This window comes from Kockovaella imperatae (assembly GCF_002102565.1).
Source record: "Kockovaella imperatae strain NRRL Y-17943 chromosome Unknown BD324scaffold_5, whole genome shotgun sequence".
NCBI lineage: Eukaryota > Fungi > Basidiomycota > Tremellomycetes > Tremellales > Cuniculitremaceae > Kockovaella > Kockovaella imperatae.
This window is the reverse complement of record NW_019028945.1, coordinates 107,988-123,764: the sequence shown is the minus strand read 5'-3', so window position 1 is coordinate 123,764 and position 15,777 is coordinate 107,988. Positions and strand designations below refer to the sequence as shown.

Here is a 15,777-nt window from a genome sequence, read left to right as displayed (position 1 = left end):
GCCGGACGCGTACAGGCAGACTCCAATGCAACGATACCCGAGACAGCAGACCCACTCACAGGACTGCAAAGGCGCGCTCGTTCCTGTTACAGCCAGGACGGAGCATGCTATGAGTGGCGTAATACGTGCCATTGATCACAGGGCTTGGGGTACACAGCTCCTCAACTCAGAACCAATCCTGTACTACTCATGCCACGGATGATAGACAGTCAACTCTCTCTCCTTCAAATGCCTGAAGATACCATCTTTGGCTCCAATAGACATCGACTACATTGGTTGAGACTCATCCCTCGTCATTCCGAATGGCATCCAAAAATGATGGCGCCACACTCTTTTTTGGAGAGAAACAGGGATATTCATGAGACCATCCGAGTCATTCACCATCTTGACATACATCTTCATTCTTGATCTTCAAAAGACGCTGCTCCCTAGCATCATGGGGGTCTCTACCATTACCGTCAAGACTCCCCCAAAGTGGGTCTCATACTGGCTCGGATTCTCGACCTGTATCGTCTTGTGGGGTGAGTGGGGGAGAGCATCGGGGAAAGGGTCACATCGGCTGAATAGGCTGACTTAGACGCCGGATACTGCTTCAATCGACCTCGGAGTATGCCTGGTGGAGATCTGTCGTGGATATGGTATCCTTACAAGTGAGTCTGTAGCACTATGTCCACGGGCGGCGGGATGGCTTACGATGATACCAGCATGGTGCCGTATGCTTTGATCGATTATGTGTACGGAACGAAGATTTATGAAAATGGTGACGGATGGACCAATGCTCAAGGCAAGTTGGCTTTGATCACGGACAAAGCGACCATATCATCTCACCGCTCTCAACAGCCCTCATGAACCTCATCGAGGCGATGCTCAATGTAGAATACATCTACCTCCGACACACCTCTCCCAAAACACTCCATTTGACGAAAGGGGACGAAGGTCGACCGAGATACCATGCGCATGCGCCTCTGGTTGGCTTCGCAGCATCTTTGATGACATTGGCGAAGACTGCGCTTTACTTTCTTCAAGGTTCGCTTGTTGGTTATGACAGGTTCGTCCCAGCTGACACACTCAGACTATTATTGTGGTTGGTGTTTCTCGGGACACAACACTCGGCAGAGGTTCTGGCAATACTATGTGGCGCCGAATGTGAGTCGTCAGAAGCCTTTTGTGGTGATGATGATGCTGATGCCATATCCAGGGGTCAGTGGCCGAGCTTTTTCTGCCTCAAGTCTGACCCATTGCAGTGTCTGGCTCGTTATGCCCTTCATAACCTGCATCGTCCTCGGCATCTTCATTTCCAACGCTTTACTCCGTGATGTTTCCAATCAAGTAGCCTACGCTGAATGGAATGTCGCACCCGCCACCTCCAACGTGACCACCTCAAAGACCGAGACGGTTCCCGTGCCAGTGACTGAGTCTGTCGGACAGTCTCCTCGGGGGAAGACTCGGGCGTCCAAAGCCTCTTCATCAGGGTACGCCGTTCCCACTCCCGGTGCTGCTCTGCCCCTGACATTCAACGTCCATACTCTCCCCGTCCTCGTCATTGGCTCCAATCGACTCGCAGCCACTAGAACCTTCACGCTCCTCGAAGCTGGCGCCAACGTGTTGATCGTTTCTCCCGATCCGCTCGTCAAGGCACACGATGAAATTCAGCATAGGGTCAAGGAAAATGGTGTCAAGTACTTTCAAATTGATTTTGTGAATATCGCTCAATGGACAATGTTTATCAAGGAAAAAAAGGCGGCTTTGGTCTGTGTGACAGATACGTTGATTGGATCAGCAGAGAGGAAGGAAGCTTCAGTGGAAACGATTTCAGACGCATGCAGGAGTTTAGGAACGCCCATCAATGTCTCTGATCATCCTGGGCTCTCGACGTTTAGTTATCCGGCAACGCATCGTTTTGAAGGAGAATCTGGTCCGAGCAATCTGCAGATCAGTATATCGACGAATGGCAAAGGATGTAGGCTTGGAGGAAGGCTGAAGAGAGAGATTATATCGAAGCTGCCATCAAATGTCGGCGCTGCTGTGGACAACGTGGGCAAGCTGAGGATATTAGCGAAGGAGAAGAGCTTCAAGGGGAAGCAAATCTCGCGGGACATCTCAGAAGATGACCCTCACACGCCTTTGAACGAACCGGTGGAGCAGCTCGGTACACCATCACTCCTCACACAGGTCACTAAGGAGTTGGGCAAGGGGTATTTCCCACCGACCGATCGTGAGGACCAAAGTCAATTACGGAGAATGCGTTGGGTCCACCAGATGAGCGAGTATTATTCCATCGAGGCTCTGGCGAGGATGACAGAGACAGAGATGGAAAATGCCCTGGATACCTGGCAAGGGATCCCAACTCCATCACAGCCCGTTCTGCCACACCATGATGGTCATCCGATTCAGCAACTGGGTAAAGCTTCTTCTCGTTCTCGCAAAGGTCGAATCCTCCTGATTGGATCCGGACCAGGTCATCCTGGCCTGTTGACTGTGGCGGCACATCGAGCACTTCAATCTGCCACTCTCATACTGTCAGACAAGCTGGTCCCTGCGGAAGTCTTGTCTCTGATTCCATCCTCTACCAATCTTCACATTGCCAAGAAATTCCCAGGAAACAATGAAGGCGCACAGAACGAGCTCATGATTCAAGCTTTGGCCGCTGCTCAACAAGGCGAAACAGTCGTGCGACTCAAACAAGGTGACCCATTCGTGTATGGTCGCGGTGGAGAAGAGGTTCTTTACTTCCGCGAGCACGGCTATGAAGCGATTGTCATACCGGGAGTCACGTCGGCGATCGCTGGACCCGAAATGGTTGGCATACCCATCACTCAACGGGGCGTAGCGGAAAGTATGGTCCTATGTACTGGAGTCGGAAGAGCTGGTAAATCCATCTCCTTACCCGGATACGTCAAGCCCAGATCGTTGGTCATCTTGATGGGCGTTGCTAGAATTGGATCCATCGTGCAGACATTGGTGGATCGAGATTCAACAGGTCGAGATGGAGCCGCGTATCCCGATTACTTACCGATAGCAGTGATCGAAAGGGCCAGTTCGCCGGATCAACGGGTCATTGTCAGTACGCTGAAAGCCATCGAGGCTGGTCTACAGAGTATGGAAGAGCGGCCGCCAGGGATGATGGTCGTTGGATGGGCGGTCTTGGCATTGGAAGGGAAGGGCAGGGTGGATGTCTTGGATCGTCCGGGTGAAGAAGAGATCATATCGAACGAGTGGATGGGCGAAGACAGATGGCGAGTCGTAGATGGTCTATCAGAGGGCTTTGCAGAGTATCTAGACGAAGTAGGATTAGCATAGCAGTGCACGTGGATTTCCCACGTGTGATGCTGCGCATTACATAATCCTATTCACCCCTTTGCCCCTGCCGAGCAACCTGAAATAACCCCTTTCCTCAATTCCTTCATCATCATCATTCACGCCACCTCTGGACCATTCGCGTCAATTGGACGGACTGCCTTGTCAATCAACTATCGATGGCTGAAGAACCTGTCGGTACTGGACCTGAACCTCCCGATATACGACCGTCAGGTCGTCCATCAATCCCACATTATATCACACATTCCAGCGATGAGCACGCTCGATTCAAGGATCTAAATACTCCAAACATTACCATCGGACATGGGCGAAATTGGACGTCTGTCATACAACGTCTCACCCAAGTCTTCACTTTCGCGCCTCTCATCCTTGGATTGGTGCTGTGCTTGCTACCACTCGCAAGCGCTCAACATGTCGCTCTTGAAGACCCATACACCTCTGCCCCACCGGTGTACGACCTGTCGTCGGTCAGACATGCCAAAACTACACCCCTCTTATCCTCCTTGAAGTGGATATTCAATCATATCCTCTCCCTCGGCACATATTTTACCGGCTACGATCTGCATAGCGCAACTGAACGCGCTTGTGAACATGTCGGCCACGCTCTGCTGAATACGATTTCTATCGTCCTGGGGTACGGCCCTGCTGAATCACTTCCCCCACATGGTCTCACAAAGAGGACTAAACCGGAAATCATCGTCGAAGCAGTCATGATCCCAGTGTTGGTAGCTCTCAGTGGAATGTTTGCAGGTAAGCTCAGCTATTCAGATGTCGGAGATCCCGCTAACATTCATTGTAGGATTGACGTGAGACATATGCCCTCTAATCTGAAGGATAATTTGCTGACGCTTCTTAGGCTTGGGTAAGCCTTGATCTTAGCCCCTAATTCGTGCCGTTGTCGACATCTTACGGCGCGACATACATCATGATTCCGTTTAATGTATCGCTGAGACAAACTCTCAGGTACTTCTCCGTCGACCAGACCCAACTTCAAGTCCTCAGCATTAGTGGAACAAAGAAGCAACAGGAGCACGCTAGGAAGATTATTCCGGTCCGGTGCGTCCTCAAGATCTCATTCTTTTGACGAGTCTTACTGATCTCTTATGCCAGAAAGGACTCTCATCTGCTCCTCACGACTCTGATTCTTGGCAACATGATTGTCAATGAGGCTTTGCCCGAAGTGTCCAACGGTCCTCTAGGCGGAGGTGTTCAGGCAGTCGTTGTTTCCACTGCGCTTGTCGTTATGTGAGTCTATCATCTGACCATGATACGACGGCTGACTCGTCGACCCAGATTCGCCGAAATCATCCCTCAATCCGTCTGCTCGCGATATGGTCTCTTGATCGGCGCGACCATGGCCAAACCGGTCAGAGTGCTCATCTGGTTCTTCTTCCCTCTCGGGTGGCCAATCGCCAAATTGCTCGAGTGGATTCTTGGAGCGCATCATGGAATTATCTATCGACGATCCGAACTCCGAGAATTGATAAAATTCCACGCAGCAGGTGGAGAAGGTGGTGGCGATCTGGACTATGACACAGTGACCATGGCTCAAGGTGCTCTCGATTTGGCGGGGAAAACAGTCAGAGAAGCCATGACCCCGATTGACCAGGTCTTCGTGAGTGATCTGAGAAGTACGTCACTGTGCGCTGATTGTTTACAGATGCTTCCCATTGATGCAAAGTTGGATTACGAGACTCTGGGACTCGTCGTCAAGTCGGGTCATTCGCGAGTGCCCGTGAGTCATTGGCCGACTGAGGAGTACTAATGATATAGGTCTACCAATACGTCGAGGTACCGGATCTCAATCTCAGTGCCCCGGCGCTCAATCGACCGGCAAAGACGAAAATGGTCAGAAAGGTGCTTGGAAGTCTGCTCGTCAAGTCTTGTGTCCTTTTAGATCCAGAGGGTGAGCGGCTGTTCGTCGACAATTGTTAACGGGTATTAGATGCGACTCCACTTGCCAGCATCCCCATCAACGCCATTCCTTCGGTACCATGCGATGAGCCTTTGACGAACATGTTGAACGTGTTTCAAGAGGGTGAGTCCGTCGGCCAACGCAATAGGACTCGAGCTAAACCGGTCAGGCCGCTCTCACATGGCGATCGTGTCTCGACGACCCCGTCATCGCGATGCTGATCCGGAAGACGAAGAGTCCGTCATGACCGCAGCTGCTGGAGGTCTCCGTCAACGGATCATGCGAAAAGTAGCAACTATTACACACGGCGACAGATCTTCCTCCGATTCAAGCTCCGACGAGAATGATGTAGAGAAGAACGATCCAAAAGCCAGACAACGTAAAGCAACAAAGAAGGTCAAGCGGAAGGAGAAGGGCGATAAGGCTTCGTCGGGCACGTCCTCCAGCGGATCGCCCACAGAGCCAAATCGGCCGCTTGACAAGCCCACGAAGGCTCAAGAAGTCAAGAACCAGGTCGAAGCGGAAACGAAGAAGAAGTCTTTTGTGGAATCGGCCAGATTGACTCAACTGGAGCAGACTGTCCCTGCAGATGCTCAGATGCCGCCTCAATTGGTCGAGAAGGTGATTAGGCCGTAGAAGATTAACTGACCCCGCCTTAGTTCTTTGAGGGTCTCGAAGGCGCGCCGTTGGGAATCATCACGCTTGAGGATGTGCTGGAGGAGCTGATCGGAGAGGAGATCTATGACGAGTGAATGGAGAAGAAGCTAGCTTCCGGGCGGAGTGCTGACATCGTGCTCAGGTATGATGACAATGGAGGCCCCAACAACCCCGCATCGGCATTCATTCCACGCGAAGCAGCCATGGCAGCGCGTCAAGCTGCTCTTGACCGAGAGAAACTTTTGGCACAAAGCACTCCTCTGCCTCCGACCAACGATCAAGACATTGAGCGACCTACTGCCCCGCAGTCTGCTCCCTCTCGACGATATGTGCCGAAATTGCCTCCTTTGCCTCTTCCTCGTTTCACTCGAGGCAAGCGACCTGCTTCACAGCCTGGCAAGTCGAGGACTGTCGACGAGAAGGAATTGGCGGACCGAGCAGCCGCAGCAGAAATCGGACCCGACGGTGATCAGCCACTGGCTGTAGATCAGGCAGTTGAGGATCGCACAAAAACGACTCCAGCGATCGTCCCTGCCAATCAACAAAGCCAGGAAATTCAGCTGGATGGAGAAGATATACCTCAGGTCATGTCGCCTGCTCCGATCGAAGAATCTAGCCCAGATACAGACTACATCCAAGCCAGATCAAAGTCGGATCGCGGCACTCGTAGACAAGATCCAGCTACGACAACGCCGACCCCTGCGGCGGTGTTCACGGTCGATCCGATGACTGCAATCCCGTCTCGACTGCTTCAAGGCAATGTACCTAGCCCCATGCCTAGCTCGGGAACGCCTCCGGTCGCACCGATCAACAATGCCAACTTGCTTTCCGAAGCTTTATTGCTCGAACGAGGTCGACGACGTCTGGCAGCTCAACACGGTGTCCCTCCTGGCGCTGTCCGCATCCCCTCTGTCTCCGCGGCGGGCATGCCTAGGAGCAACGTTCCCTCGAGACAACCTACACCACCCAGCGGCGTCACAGCTTCAACCGCTGCTGCTGTGTTGGCTCAAACACCTGCCAGCACCGGAATCCCATCAACTTCGGCTACCGCCTCTGGGGTGCCAGGAGCGCCGGGAACCATTCTGAGTCCTATCCCTTTGCCCGTCAGACGGGGAACGAAATTCAAGTCTGTTCCGACGCCTATCGCTACGCCCAAAATCGGTGGTGGAGCAGAGGAACCGGCCTATCCACTTGAAAGAAAGAGCGGTGACCAGAGGGATCAATAGCTATAGGTTGTCATTTCTACACCCAGAATTTCTATTGTATTTTTAATTCTGTTGAAGCCCTTATCAAACATGTATCGGGTGAATTGGACATGTAGGGGTAGGGATATTGCTGAGAATCACAGTTGAAGTATTGCAAACTGCTCGTAAGCTTTAAAGTCAGAAAGACAATCATCCCCTATACGGTAGATCTGGCGTTCTATTCATGGACATGACATGAGGAAATAGCCGGAGCCAAAATGACTGGTTCATGTTCTCCATCTTCTTATACAATCACTCTATTGGCATCGTGTGTTCATCTCCTTTCCTTCTCCAGACAGCACTACTCTTCAGACTCCTCTCTCATACTCCCTCCTTCCTCCTCCCGTCCATCCATCATGGTCAGAATCAACTGGACGCCGACGATTGAACGGTATCACACCAAAACTGGAAAACGTGTCCTTCTCATGGCTATGCGGGAATACACCTGGCTCGAACTGTTGATCGTCATTCTCACCTACCCCATCCTGTTTTATCGATCCCTTTCACTCGGCATGAGCGAAAATGCCGCGAACGGACCCGATCCGACGTTTGTAGTTCCCTCTGGACCGTTGACGGCTGAAGGGAAGACGGCGGTCAAGAAGAGAAGTTAGGGAGGACGAGAGGATGGCTGGCGCGATGGATCGCCGATACGTGGGATATCGAGAGTCTCCGGGAAGATAGGCATAGAAGGACCGGGGGGGGGGGGGGGGGACAGTTATAAGCTATGGTCAGGTGAAGGAGGAGGATAGAAGGGTGTATGTGTGTGTGAACCCACTCTGGGACGGGGATGGCTAGGGGCTGTAGAGAGGGCGGCGAGAATTGATATCTGTACGAGTCTGCAGAGGCAGCACACTGTGGGCTTCGACTCGGATGCTCTCTTTGTGACTCACTTACCTGGAACGTCAGACTCTGTGGTCATCACCTTGTACCTTCGAGGCTTCATAGCTGCCTCTAAAATCGGCAACACCTCTGCCGATATCTTCTTCTACCCCCTGGACCCTGTGGCTGTCCGCGGGTGAAACTGGACAGATTTCAGCCCATCTACCACGACGCTGCATAGAAGAAACATCGCTATATCAGCTATAGGTACCCATGTATGACCTTAAGAGCGTCGTCGAATGCTTTGCATCGAAGTACAAGTTGGGGTAAAGGAGGGGTGGGCCATGTTGCCACAAATCAAATCTCCCCCAGTCGCGTGTGATTTCTCTTTGTTAGAAGAATTTGATTCCGCGATCCAGCCAACTAACCAACAACACATTCAAAGGGGCAACAACATTTCAACATCTTGTTAGTATACTCTACCTCGGGGAGGGAGTCTCTCATTGGACTCGGACAAGCTCAGCAGGGATCAGATTGGCTCATACAACATGGCAGCAGTGAGATCAGGTCACAGGAAATCACACTCCACTTCTGCACTCTCTTCCATCCTTGGTACGAAGGATGGCGCATCAACTTCAGTATCATCATCTTCCGGATCATCCAGTGGATCTTCAGCTCTTTCTTCAGCCGCAGCAGCGAGACGAAAGCTTCGAGCGAGTCAACATCCTTCTCTCGGAATAGTGGAGGAGAAGGACAGCGCTCTACTTGATCGATCGGCCAGTCGTCGGGATTTAAACTCTACGGTCACAAGTGCAAACCATAACCTTCGCGATGTCGGTTCCCAACCCGACAGCTCGACTTCGACGACGCACTACACAGCAGCCAAGATGTCTGAACTCCCTGGTCTGACAAGATCACGTTCAGTCATGCGTTTGCCGACGGCGGAACGAGATCAGCCAGTGCGGAAAAGCTCTACGGCAGTTCAATCAACTCGCTCAGATGCTGAAGGTACCGACACTTTCGTCTATGAAAGTGATTACGCGAGAATGAGCCCTTCGGGTCTTGGCGGTGACCATGACGAGCTCGCATCTCGACTGCAGGAGGCACTTGAGCGCTCGAGAAAGAGCATTGACGCGAGCAAGGAGAAAGCTGGTCTGCATCGGGCAAAATCGAGGAAGAGCGGAGCGAGAGAGCGTAACGAGGAGGATGTGAAAGTCTGGATGAGAGAGGTGAGCTGGATTCGGCTCGCCATTCATGGCTCTTCATGCCATACTGACCTTTTGGAACTCCAGCTCATGTCACTCCGATCGAGCGACAGGCGACGTCGAGAGGCACTGAGAGGATTGGAGCGGACGGTCTTTGCTTCCTGTCAACGGCCTACCACATCAACCTCCGAGAACGTGATAGACGTGCTGAAGCTACTGGACTTACGAGGTACGTATCGGCAACGCCATATAAGTTTCTCTTAGCTGAAACTGAATAACTGACAGTCTACGACGCACTCATCAATCTCATGGCTCGACATGCTCAGACTCTCTCCCGTCGCGGACAGTCTTTGGTTGCTGGTGATGAGATGGCAGCACATCTTGTTCCTGAGATCGCTTGCATCGTCGGGATGCTTCAAGGCTTGTCGCTCATGAGCAGATCATGTAAAGAAGTGCTGGGAGAGCCGTGGGTCATGGAGGTGAGTATCCTGCATACCGATTGCACTGACGGTGTGACAGATCATCATTGATTTGTTGCTCCTGCTGCGGCATCAGCCGGCATTGGACGCACTTGCGCCCAGTGAAGCATCGCAGTCCGTTCCTGTAGATCACTCTATACTCGAGCTACTCTGTTGCGTCCTCGTTGACTCGACTGCGAATATGCGTACCTTTGAACAATTGGGCGGTCTAGAAGCCGTCACCAGAGTCGCGAAGGGTTCGACTGTGCCGCGGGAAGTCCAGTGAGTCATTCCAAGCTAGCTCTGGATCCCGTTGACCGTCCTACAGGATGAAGTGCATCGAGTTCATCTACTTCTACCTTCAACCGGAGGCTACAATGTCCAAACGCGTAGTCTCATCTTCTTCCACGTCGTCATCCTCATCTACCGACTCGCATCCTTATCCAGGTACTCCATTCACACCAATTTTTACCTCGGACTCGGACGGGAGAATGACCCCAAGTATCGTATCGGGCTCAAAATTCCAAGATCTTGACATTCCATTCGTCCCTCAGACCCCTTCAAATCCTGCTCGACATGCTCTGGGTTACCCTACGCCTAACCACTCGCGAAAGATATCTGCCTCACACCAAGGCGTACCGTCACTTGCTCCGATTACAGGCTCACCTGTTATCATGTCTCCTGGCGGGTCGACGGATAAGCCTCGAGATTCATCCCAACACGGACATGGAGAGCGGCCCGTCTCTCAGAACAGTCGTCCAATCTCTCGAAACTCTGTGGCGTCCTCCTCTAGCAAGGACGAACGTCGGTGGTCTGCCGTGGAGATGGGGGTGTCAAATCAAGGACTAGGTCTAGGCATGACGAAGAGCGCAAGCGTTGTCAACCTCTCGGACCGAAGGAACGGTGCGAGATCTTCCCCGGCGGACCCTTTCATCGCGCATGCTTCTCCACCCAGCGGCGACTCTCGCTCATCCTCTGGCTCTTCGACTGCCGTTCCTCCGAACTTATCTATGGGTAGCAATACGCCGACATCGACTCACTTCTCCGCGCCGGTGAATCATGGCTCATCAGGGCTCGTTAGATCGAGCACCCAGCCTAACTTCACATCCGACGTGAATGCGAGTTTGATCAACGCGTCCAACGTCACCGCTCGACGACCAAGTATCAAACGACCGCAAAAGTCGTCGACGCCGTCTGCAGTGTCGTCGCCTCGGCGTGCCGAGATTTCACGAGAGCCAGTCTCTGGAGCTCAGGCATTGCCCAGACCTCCGAAAATCCGACACTCTCGCACGCAGTCTCAACTGATAGGCACGGATCGGATATCTATGCCGCCTCCCACCTCCATCCCACCTCGCAAATCCATGGAGGTCGAGGTGGATCGGCGGTCGTCCCAGACGTCTTTGACACTCACTCCAGATCCGGCGCAGCCTCTTCGCTCACCTGGCCTGCTGTCTGCAACGACAGTGGACGTGCGACCCCTTTCCCCCGGTTCGAACTCGACGATTTCAGGCAGATCGACACCTACACCTACTTCTACACCTGTACTCGAGGTCCGACCCACCCCAGCCAAGAAATCTTTCCCCAGTGGAATGACGAAAGGCTTACCACCCTCCATGTCGACTCCGAATCTCTCTGATCTGGCCCGTCAAGCGCATCCGCGGCATTCAGGCACCACAACGCCGGGTCAAGTTTCATCTGACCGGACTAGTACGTCGACGCCTGGAGGGGCGAATCTTTCTGGGACAAGTTCTACTCCTGGTGCTGGGGGTGCAAACCTATCCGTTTCGAGCATGGGAGGATCTTCAGCCAATACGTCATTATCATCCACTGGCCGATCACCATCAATCAATGGATCGTCGATGCCTCTTGGCGCTGTAAGGCGTGTGCCTAGTATTTCGGAGAAGCGGGCCAGGCCTGACCGTCGAGAACTTGGAAGCGGGTTCAGCGGTCAGCAAGGCGTTAAGTCAGTTGAAGAGAAAAAGGCAATGGTGAGTTGAGGTTGAGAAATCCAGAAAGGTAGGTATTGGATCGTAGCTTACGCTCTACAGCTCGGCGCACGGATGGGCAACGTTGATGCGTTGGTTGAGAGTGTGGAAAAGGTTGGATTCTTTGCTAGTCGTCCTGAGAGGAAATAAGCAGAGGATGAGGAGCATGAGATGTCACGGCCAGTACTCAGTTTCCTGTGTGTAGAGAGTTTTCCCATTACTATAATGACTGTGTCTTCGTGAACAGTCGGATGCATGTCATGTAGTGTTGTCATATACAACATAATAAGTGAGCTCGTTATGTGGGGTCGTATCGGCATATTTATCACCAGGAGAAGAGCTTTGGAGGACTTGCAGTTCTGAGAGACGTCCTTGATTCTGCTTGAAGGGATAGTCATTCGGGATCGTCGTTCTCTTTCTCTTGAAGACGGGAATGGTGTTTGAGCTACCTCGCAATTTGAAGTTCTATGGTCGTCTTGATATTCTTGGAAGGCATAGTCTTCACATTCTTGGTCGGGAAGTGTTACTCGGGGCTTGAAGTCTGAAACCTGCTGGTTCAGGGTGAAGTGGTTCGTTGCCGTCAAATAATCTGGGATTACTTTCCCGATGAGTTAAATGAGCTTGAGGAGGAACTGAGACAGAAAGATAGAACGATCATCGTCAGATACACTGCCGGCTTGGTATGTCGGGTAGGCTTACGAAAGATTCTGGGTCCTGGGGCTGTCCCCGGTCGAGGGACTGGGGTGTGGATACCCATTCTTGCTGCTAGACCTGGTTTAGAGAGAGCGGTAGGATACGGCGCAACAGATGCTCTGGCGTCCGAAGTGGGGATGACGGAAGAAGGTCGATTTCGAGGAATCATGCGTCGAGCGGGTGTTTCGGATCGGAAAGCGTATTGGCTTTTGGAGGGTGGTGTCAGCAATGGTAAGGGGGGAATTCGAGAATGAGGTATCCTGAGGGAATATCATTGAGAGTGCAGATGAACGCCACGAACGATGCCTATCTATTGGAGGAGAGCGCACTCACTCTGGATCCAGGGCCGGTTTACGCAACGACAGGGGATTGGAACTGCTGTATGGTAAAACGGATTTATCGTATTCGTTTCCGGGATCTTCATAGGGCTGAGGATCGTAGGTCTGCTGCGCGTAGACAGCGTCGGAAGGGATTTGAGCCAATGGAAGAGGTGAGAAGCGATCTTCTATGATCGTAGGTGGGATATTGAGATTACGAGGAGCTATGTGCCTGCACAAAAGGCCTTCAGCAAAGAGCCACTCTCTGCAGATGATCAGAGGCACAACTCACACCCTAGGTCGAGGAGTTTCAAACCTATTTCGAGCATGACCTTCATTCCCTCTGTGATCCCCTTCCATGTCGTAACCCGAGGGGAATTGATCCTCTTGTAGGCCGCCTTTGTTCCCGCTGTATCCAGTGTCCGTCCGTGGTCTCTGAGGCATATCCCCGAACTGAAAAGATGGAGCAAGAGTAGGCTCCCGATTGTCAGGGAAGAGGTTCTTGCGTTTGAGTTCTGCATTCTCTCTAGGCGCTTCTCAGTCATATGCCACGAGCCGACACTCACTGTTGCAGCAATTGGACCTGTCTCTCTAGTTCTCCAGCCCTTTTTTCAACCTTTTCGAATCCTCGGATATGTTGACCGATCTCAGCAATGTCATTCTGTCCGCTCGTCGTGAGTTCGACGTGCGGACCAAAAGAGAAACTGAACTAGCTCACCCGTTTCCGGTGAATCTCCGTCTCTAGATGTGAGATGTACCTCTTCAGCGTCTCTACTTCATACTGTGTGTCAAGTTCAGTCCTGTAGAGTCACCACCCGGGAATGAGAGATTAGGAATCTCACTTTGCTTTTCTCCGCTGCGTCCTCGATGATCCGACTAAAGCTATCGGGATTGAAGTATGCCTGTAGGTTCTCTGACATCTGAAGATGCAGTCCCAAGTCACATTGAGGCTCTACTAGACTTAGGATGCCAAGGCCTCACGCTTTTGAGCGGGTATGCTTCCACCCCTTTGGTCTTGCAGTAGGTGCAGACTCCAGCCTGGTCTGGATTGTGTAGTCAGCGGGAAGAGATAAGGTGGAGGAAGTCTCTTTTGTCGAACTCACGACCGTGCTTCTCATCACTACACAAGACATGCTTGCAAAGCGACATGATCCAGAAGAGTTTGCCTTCAACGTACGGCGTCTCGCTGGGGATCCATCGTCAGCGCATCGACGGTGAGGTTCAAGGCTTAGGGGGAGGAACACTCACCACATATGGCACGTCACATAGCTTAGCTTGCTCCTCTCTCCCACATTGCTTCCTCCCACTCCACGTACAGCTCGAGGAGTACTGCTGCTCATTCCTGCAGGAGCTCCAAAGGTAGTCGTCTGGTCATCTAATATCATCCCGCTTTTCATCTGCAAGATAGATGGTGCAGCAGGCGAGCTGTTCATGTCAAGTCTCGCGTAGAGGCGTCTCCGAAACCCCAGCTCTAGGGGTCTTTGTCACCCACCGACGATGGAGAACAACATCAAGGAATGTATGATGAAGAGGGTCACTCGAAGATCAGTCGCGGAGACGGAATCAAAAAGCTTGGTACTAATGTTCAATGGCGGCGATCGCCGACTGTCTCCATTTGATCAATTACAAGCCAAAACCCAACCTGCTGCCCATCCATCCATCTGCCCGCTCTTATCCACACTCAACTCAGAATCCAAGGGCGAAGGAGTATCAAGGTCGCTGAGACGATCTCGAGATGGACGCTCTGATACCTTTCACTACGTCTGGATCATTGGTAGATCTGGTAGATAGTGAGTGTTAGGCCGATGGGAGTTCAAGAGACAGTCTCTCGTTAGACGACTTTTGCGAGTCGCTGTACGTCAAGTCAAGCGGGCAAGAATGCTGGGGTCTCTGCTGCTGTACCCCTGTCATACCGCATGATCTGTTTACTCATTTCTTTGACCTACGTTGACACGATGTAGAAAAGGTTCTGGTCGTTCTGAGAGATGGGAGAAAGTTGATAGGCGTATTCCGGAGTTATGATCAATTCGGTGAGTGATGTGATGTGTTGTGCTGCTTTTCGTGACGTCTTTTGGCGTCTTGGTGCGAGCGGTCCTTTGAGAGAATGACGCTAATGGAACTATTCAGCCAACTTCCTGCTTGAATCTACGGTCGAGAGACTACATCATCAATTAGATTATGCGGATAAAGATATTGGTCAGTAATCCTTGCTATGCTTCGCACCCTTTTTTCGTCCATGCTGAGGGAGGTTGAAACTAGGTGTCTTACTGATACGAGGAGAGAATGTAGTAGCTTTAGGCGAAATAGTGAGTCTGTCCGCCGCTCGAAGGCCTCTTGCACTTGAAACTCGGCTTGAGACGTCGTCGCCAACTCTCTCTCTCTCCCGTAGGACTTGATAGCGGAAGATCAAGTCCCCCTGCGTCCAGTCCCGTCACAAGAAATTGAGCTCAAGATTGCACAGGAGAATGTAGGTAGTCGTCGTCCACCGTCCATCCGCTAGATTCGGGAGAATCGGGGACTTGGGCTCAATGCGCTGACGATATTCTTACTACAGGAACGACGTGATCGTGATCATGCCGTCAGAGACAGAGTATTGGAAGCGCATGGGTTCGTGGTAGATGGTAGAGAAGGAGATGCCTATTGAGTTTTTGTGGAGTTACGACTTCACTGGGTCAAGGAGACGTCAGGAACCGACAGCAGAGCGCCTCCAAGCGACGAAGTCGATCACCAGAGGTCTCTCGACTTGATGGTCTCTCGGATCTCCGGGCATGATGATCCATTTCTATCTCGATCCGACTCGACTTGTGATTCGACTAGGTTCACTCTTTCGAAGGTTCAAGCTTTTCCCGGCTCTCGTACTTTATTGAAAGAGCCCCTCCCGTTGCCTTCTCATGACATGGCATCTGGTGTAATCGGTCAGATAGGCTATAATTCACAGCGCGTTTACTGATCCCCAAGGGGGCCCAAGGGGAATTTTGACACTGACGGCCTGTACTAAGCTCACGACGACGGAAGTGAAAAGGCCAGAGAATACGTTGATGATGCTCCGCTGGCAGCTGTTCCAATTCTGACCATGTCGTACACTTCTATATTCTCTGACAGTCGAAATCTTTTCCACGAAATTAGCTGCCGCCATACCTGGGTGGATCATCGCCGAACTCGGACT

General features: G+C 52.0%; 8 protein-coding genes across 8 annotated transcripts; 6 read left to right on the top strand and 2 right to left on the bottom strand.

Moving 5' to 3' along the window:
- The first annotated feature begins 589 nt into the window (after window positions 1–589).
- BD324DRAFT_385134 (tetrapyrrole methylase) lies at window positions 590–3,461 on the top strand. Its single transcript, XM_022012642.1, has 6 exons — window positions 590–650; window positions 705–784; window positions 841–1,026; window positions 1,073–1,146; window positions 1,199–1,472; window positions 1,572–3,461. The coding sequence occupies exons 2-6, from the start codon at window positions 768–770 to the stop codon at window positions 3,298–3,300; spliced, it is 2,280 nt and encodes a 759-aa protein (XP_021871552.1). The 5' UTR covers window positions 590–650; window positions 705–767; the 3' UTR covers window positions 3,301–3,461.
- BD324DRAFT_384885 (hypothetical protein) lies at window positions 3,389–4,383 on the top strand. Its single transcript, XM_022012641.1, has one exon. It carries the CDS (start codon window positions 3,477–3,479, stop codon window positions 4,182–4,184), a length of 708 nt encoding a protein of 235 aa, XP_021871551.1. The 5' UTR covers window positions 3,389–3,476; the 3' UTR covers window positions 4,185–4,383.
- On the top strand, window positions 4,184–7,234 carry BD324DRAFT_385136 (hypothetical protein). The gene is made up of 9 exons (XM_022012643.1): window positions 4,184–4,374; window positions 4,429–4,563; window positions 4,612–4,933; window positions 4,979–5,053; window positions 5,092–5,224; window positions 5,264–5,356; window positions 5,403–5,854; window positions 5,893–5,981; window positions 6,033–7,234. Exons 1-9 carry the CDS (start codon window positions 4,244–4,246, stop codon window positions 7,114–7,116), a joined length of 2,514 nt encoding a protein of 837 aa, XP_021871550.1. The 5' UTR covers window positions 4,184–4,243; the 3' UTR covers window positions 7,117–7,234.
- On the top strand, window positions 7,199–7,846 carry BD324DRAFT_622418 (hypothetical protein). The gene has a single exon (XM_022015473.1). It carries the CDS (start codon window positions 7,353–7,355, stop codon window positions 7,743–7,745), a length of 393 nt encoding a protein of 130 aa, XP_021871549.1. The 5' UTR covers window positions 7,199–7,352; the 3' UTR covers window positions 7,746–7,846.
- Window positions 7,847–8,294: 448 nt separating this feature from the next.
- On the top strand, window positions 8,295–11,861 carry BD324DRAFT_622413 (cell division control protein 14, SIN component-domain-containing protein). Its single transcript, XM_022015472.1, has 6 exons — window positions 8,295–9,182; window positions 9,246–9,387; window positions 9,444–9,637; window positions 9,678–9,898; window positions 9,945–11,604; window positions 11,665–11,861. The coding sequence occupies exons 1-6, from the start codon at window positions 8,502–8,504 to the stop codon at window positions 11,749–11,751; spliced, it is 2,985 nt and encodes a 994-aa protein (XP_021871548.1). The 5' UTR covers window positions 8,295–8,501; the 3' UTR covers window positions 11,752–11,861.
- Window positions 11,862–12,097: 236 nt separating this feature from the next.
- BD324DRAFT_384823 (hypothetical protein) lies at window positions 12,098–13,205 on the bottom strand. Its single transcript, XM_022012639.1, has 4 exons — window positions 13,178–13,205; window positions 12,904–13,137; window positions 12,628–12,843; window positions 12,098–12,500 (listed from the first exon to the last, which is right to left on the bottom strand). Exons 2-4 carry the CDS (start codon window positions 13,053–13,055, stop codon window positions 12,197–12,199), a joined length of 672 nt encoding a protein of 223 aa, XP_021871547.1. The 5' UTR covers window positions 13,056–13,137; window positions 13,178–13,205; the 3' UTR covers window positions 12,098–12,196.
- BD324DRAFT_384830 (hypothetical protein) lies at window positions 13,020–14,135 on the bottom strand. The gene is made up of 6 exons (XM_022012640.1): window positions 13,860–14,135; window positions 13,715–13,797; window positions 13,593–13,654; window positions 13,454–13,531; window positions 13,330–13,392; window positions 13,020–13,272 (listed from the first exon to the last, which is right to left on the bottom strand). Exons 1-6 carry the CDS (start codon window positions 14,042–14,044, stop codon window positions 13,174–13,176), a joined length of 570 nt encoding a protein of 189 aa, XP_021871546.1. The 5' UTR covers window positions 14,045–14,135; the 3' UTR covers window positions 13,020–13,173.
- Window positions 14,136–14,266: 131 nt separating this feature from the next.
- BD324DRAFT_622408 (RNA cap binding protein) lies at window positions 14,267–15,531 on the top strand. Its single transcript, XM_022015471.1, has 6 exons — window positions 14,267–14,401; window positions 14,573–14,641; window positions 14,739–14,807; window positions 14,871–14,917; window positions 15,001–15,078; window positions 15,166–15,531. The coding sequence occupies exons 1-6, from the start codon at window positions 14,347–14,349 to the stop codon at window positions 15,253–15,255; spliced, it is 408 nt and encodes a 135-aa protein (XP_021871545.1). The 5' UTR covers window positions 14,267–14,346; the 3' UTR covers window positions 15,256–15,531.
- Window positions 15,532–15,777: the final 246 nt, after the last annotated feature.

Bases quoted from the DNA above. Each gene is read 5' to 3' on its own strand.
- BD324DRAFT_385134 (XM_022012642.1), top strand. The intron at 1,027-1,072 runs GTTCGCTTGTTG...TGACACACTCAG, and splicing joins TGCGCTTTACTTTCTTCAAG to ACTATTATTGTGGTTGGTGT. The intron at 1,473-1,571 runs GTACGCCGTTCC...CGCAGCCACTAG, and splicing joins TCCAAAGCCTCTTCATCAGG to AACCTTCACGCTCCTCGAAG.
- BD324DRAFT_384885 (XM_022012641.1), top strand. From the start codon at position 3,477: ATGGCTGAAGAACCTGTCGGTACTGGACCTGAACCTCCCGATATACGA.
- BD324DRAFT_385136 (XM_022012643.1), top strand. From the start codon at position 4,244: ATGATTCCGTTTAATGTATCGCTGAGACAAACTCTCAGGTACTTCTCC. The intron at 4,375-4,428 runs GTGCGTCCTCAA...CTCTTATGCCAG, and splicing joins AGGAAGATTATTCCGGTCCG to AAAGGACTCTCATCTGCTCC. The intron at 5,982-6,032 runs GTGAATGGAGAA...CATCGTGCTCAG, and splicing joins GGAGAGGAGATCTATGACGA to GTATGATGACAATGGAGGCC.
- BD324DRAFT_622418 (XM_022015473.1), top strand. From the start codon at position 7,353: ATGACTGGTTCATGTTCTCCATCTTCTTATACAATCACTCTATTGGCA.
- BD324DRAFT_622413 (XM_022015472.1), top strand. From the start codon at position 8,502: ATGGCAGCAGTGAGATCAGGTCACAGGAAATCACACTCCACTTCTGCA. The intron at 9,183-9,245 runs GTGAGCTGGATT...TTGGAACTCCAG, and splicing joins TGAAAGTCTGGATGAGAGAG to CTCATGTCACTCCGATCGAG. The intron at 9,899-9,944 runs GTGAGTCATTCC...ACCGTCCTACAG, and splicing joins ACTGTGCCGCGGGAAGTCCA to GATGAAGTGCATCGAGTTCA.
- BD324DRAFT_384823 (XM_022012639.1), bottom strand. From the start codon at position 13,055: ATGCCTCAGAGACCACGGACGGACACTGGATACAGCGGGAACAAAGGC. The intron at 12,844-12,903 runs GTGAGTTGTGCC...CCTTTTGTGCAG, and splicing joins GAAACTCCTCGACCTAGGGT to GCACATAGCTCCTCGTAATC. The intron at 12,501-12,627 runs GTGAGTGCGCTC...ACCCTCCAAAAG, and splicing joins AAACCGGCCCTGGATCCAGA to CCAATACGCTTTCCGATCCG.
- BD324DRAFT_384830 (XM_022012640.1), bottom strand. From the start codon at position 14,044: ATGAACAGCTCGCCTGCTGCACCATCTATCTTGCAGATGAAAAGCGGG. The intron at 13,798-13,859 runs GTGAGTGTTCCT...ATGGATCCCCAG, and splicing joins TATGTGACGTGCCATATGTG to CGAGACGCCGTACGTTGAAG. The intron at 13,273-13,329 runs GTGAGCTAGTTC...ACGAGCGGACAG, and splicing joins CGGAGATTCACCGGAAACGG to AATGACATTGCTGAGATCGG.
- BD324DRAFT_622408 (XM_022015471.1), top strand. From the start codon at position 14,347: ATGGACGCTCTGATACCTTTCACTACGTCTGGATCATTGGTAGATCTG. The intron at 14,918-15,000 runs GTGAGTCTGTCC...TCTCTCCCGTAG, and splicing joins TAGTAGCTTTAGGCGAAATA to GACTTGATAGCGGAAGATCA. The intron at 15,079-15,165 runs GTAGGTAGTCGT...TTCTTACTACAG, and splicing joins TCAAGATTGCACAGGAGAAT to GAACGACGTGATCGTGATCA.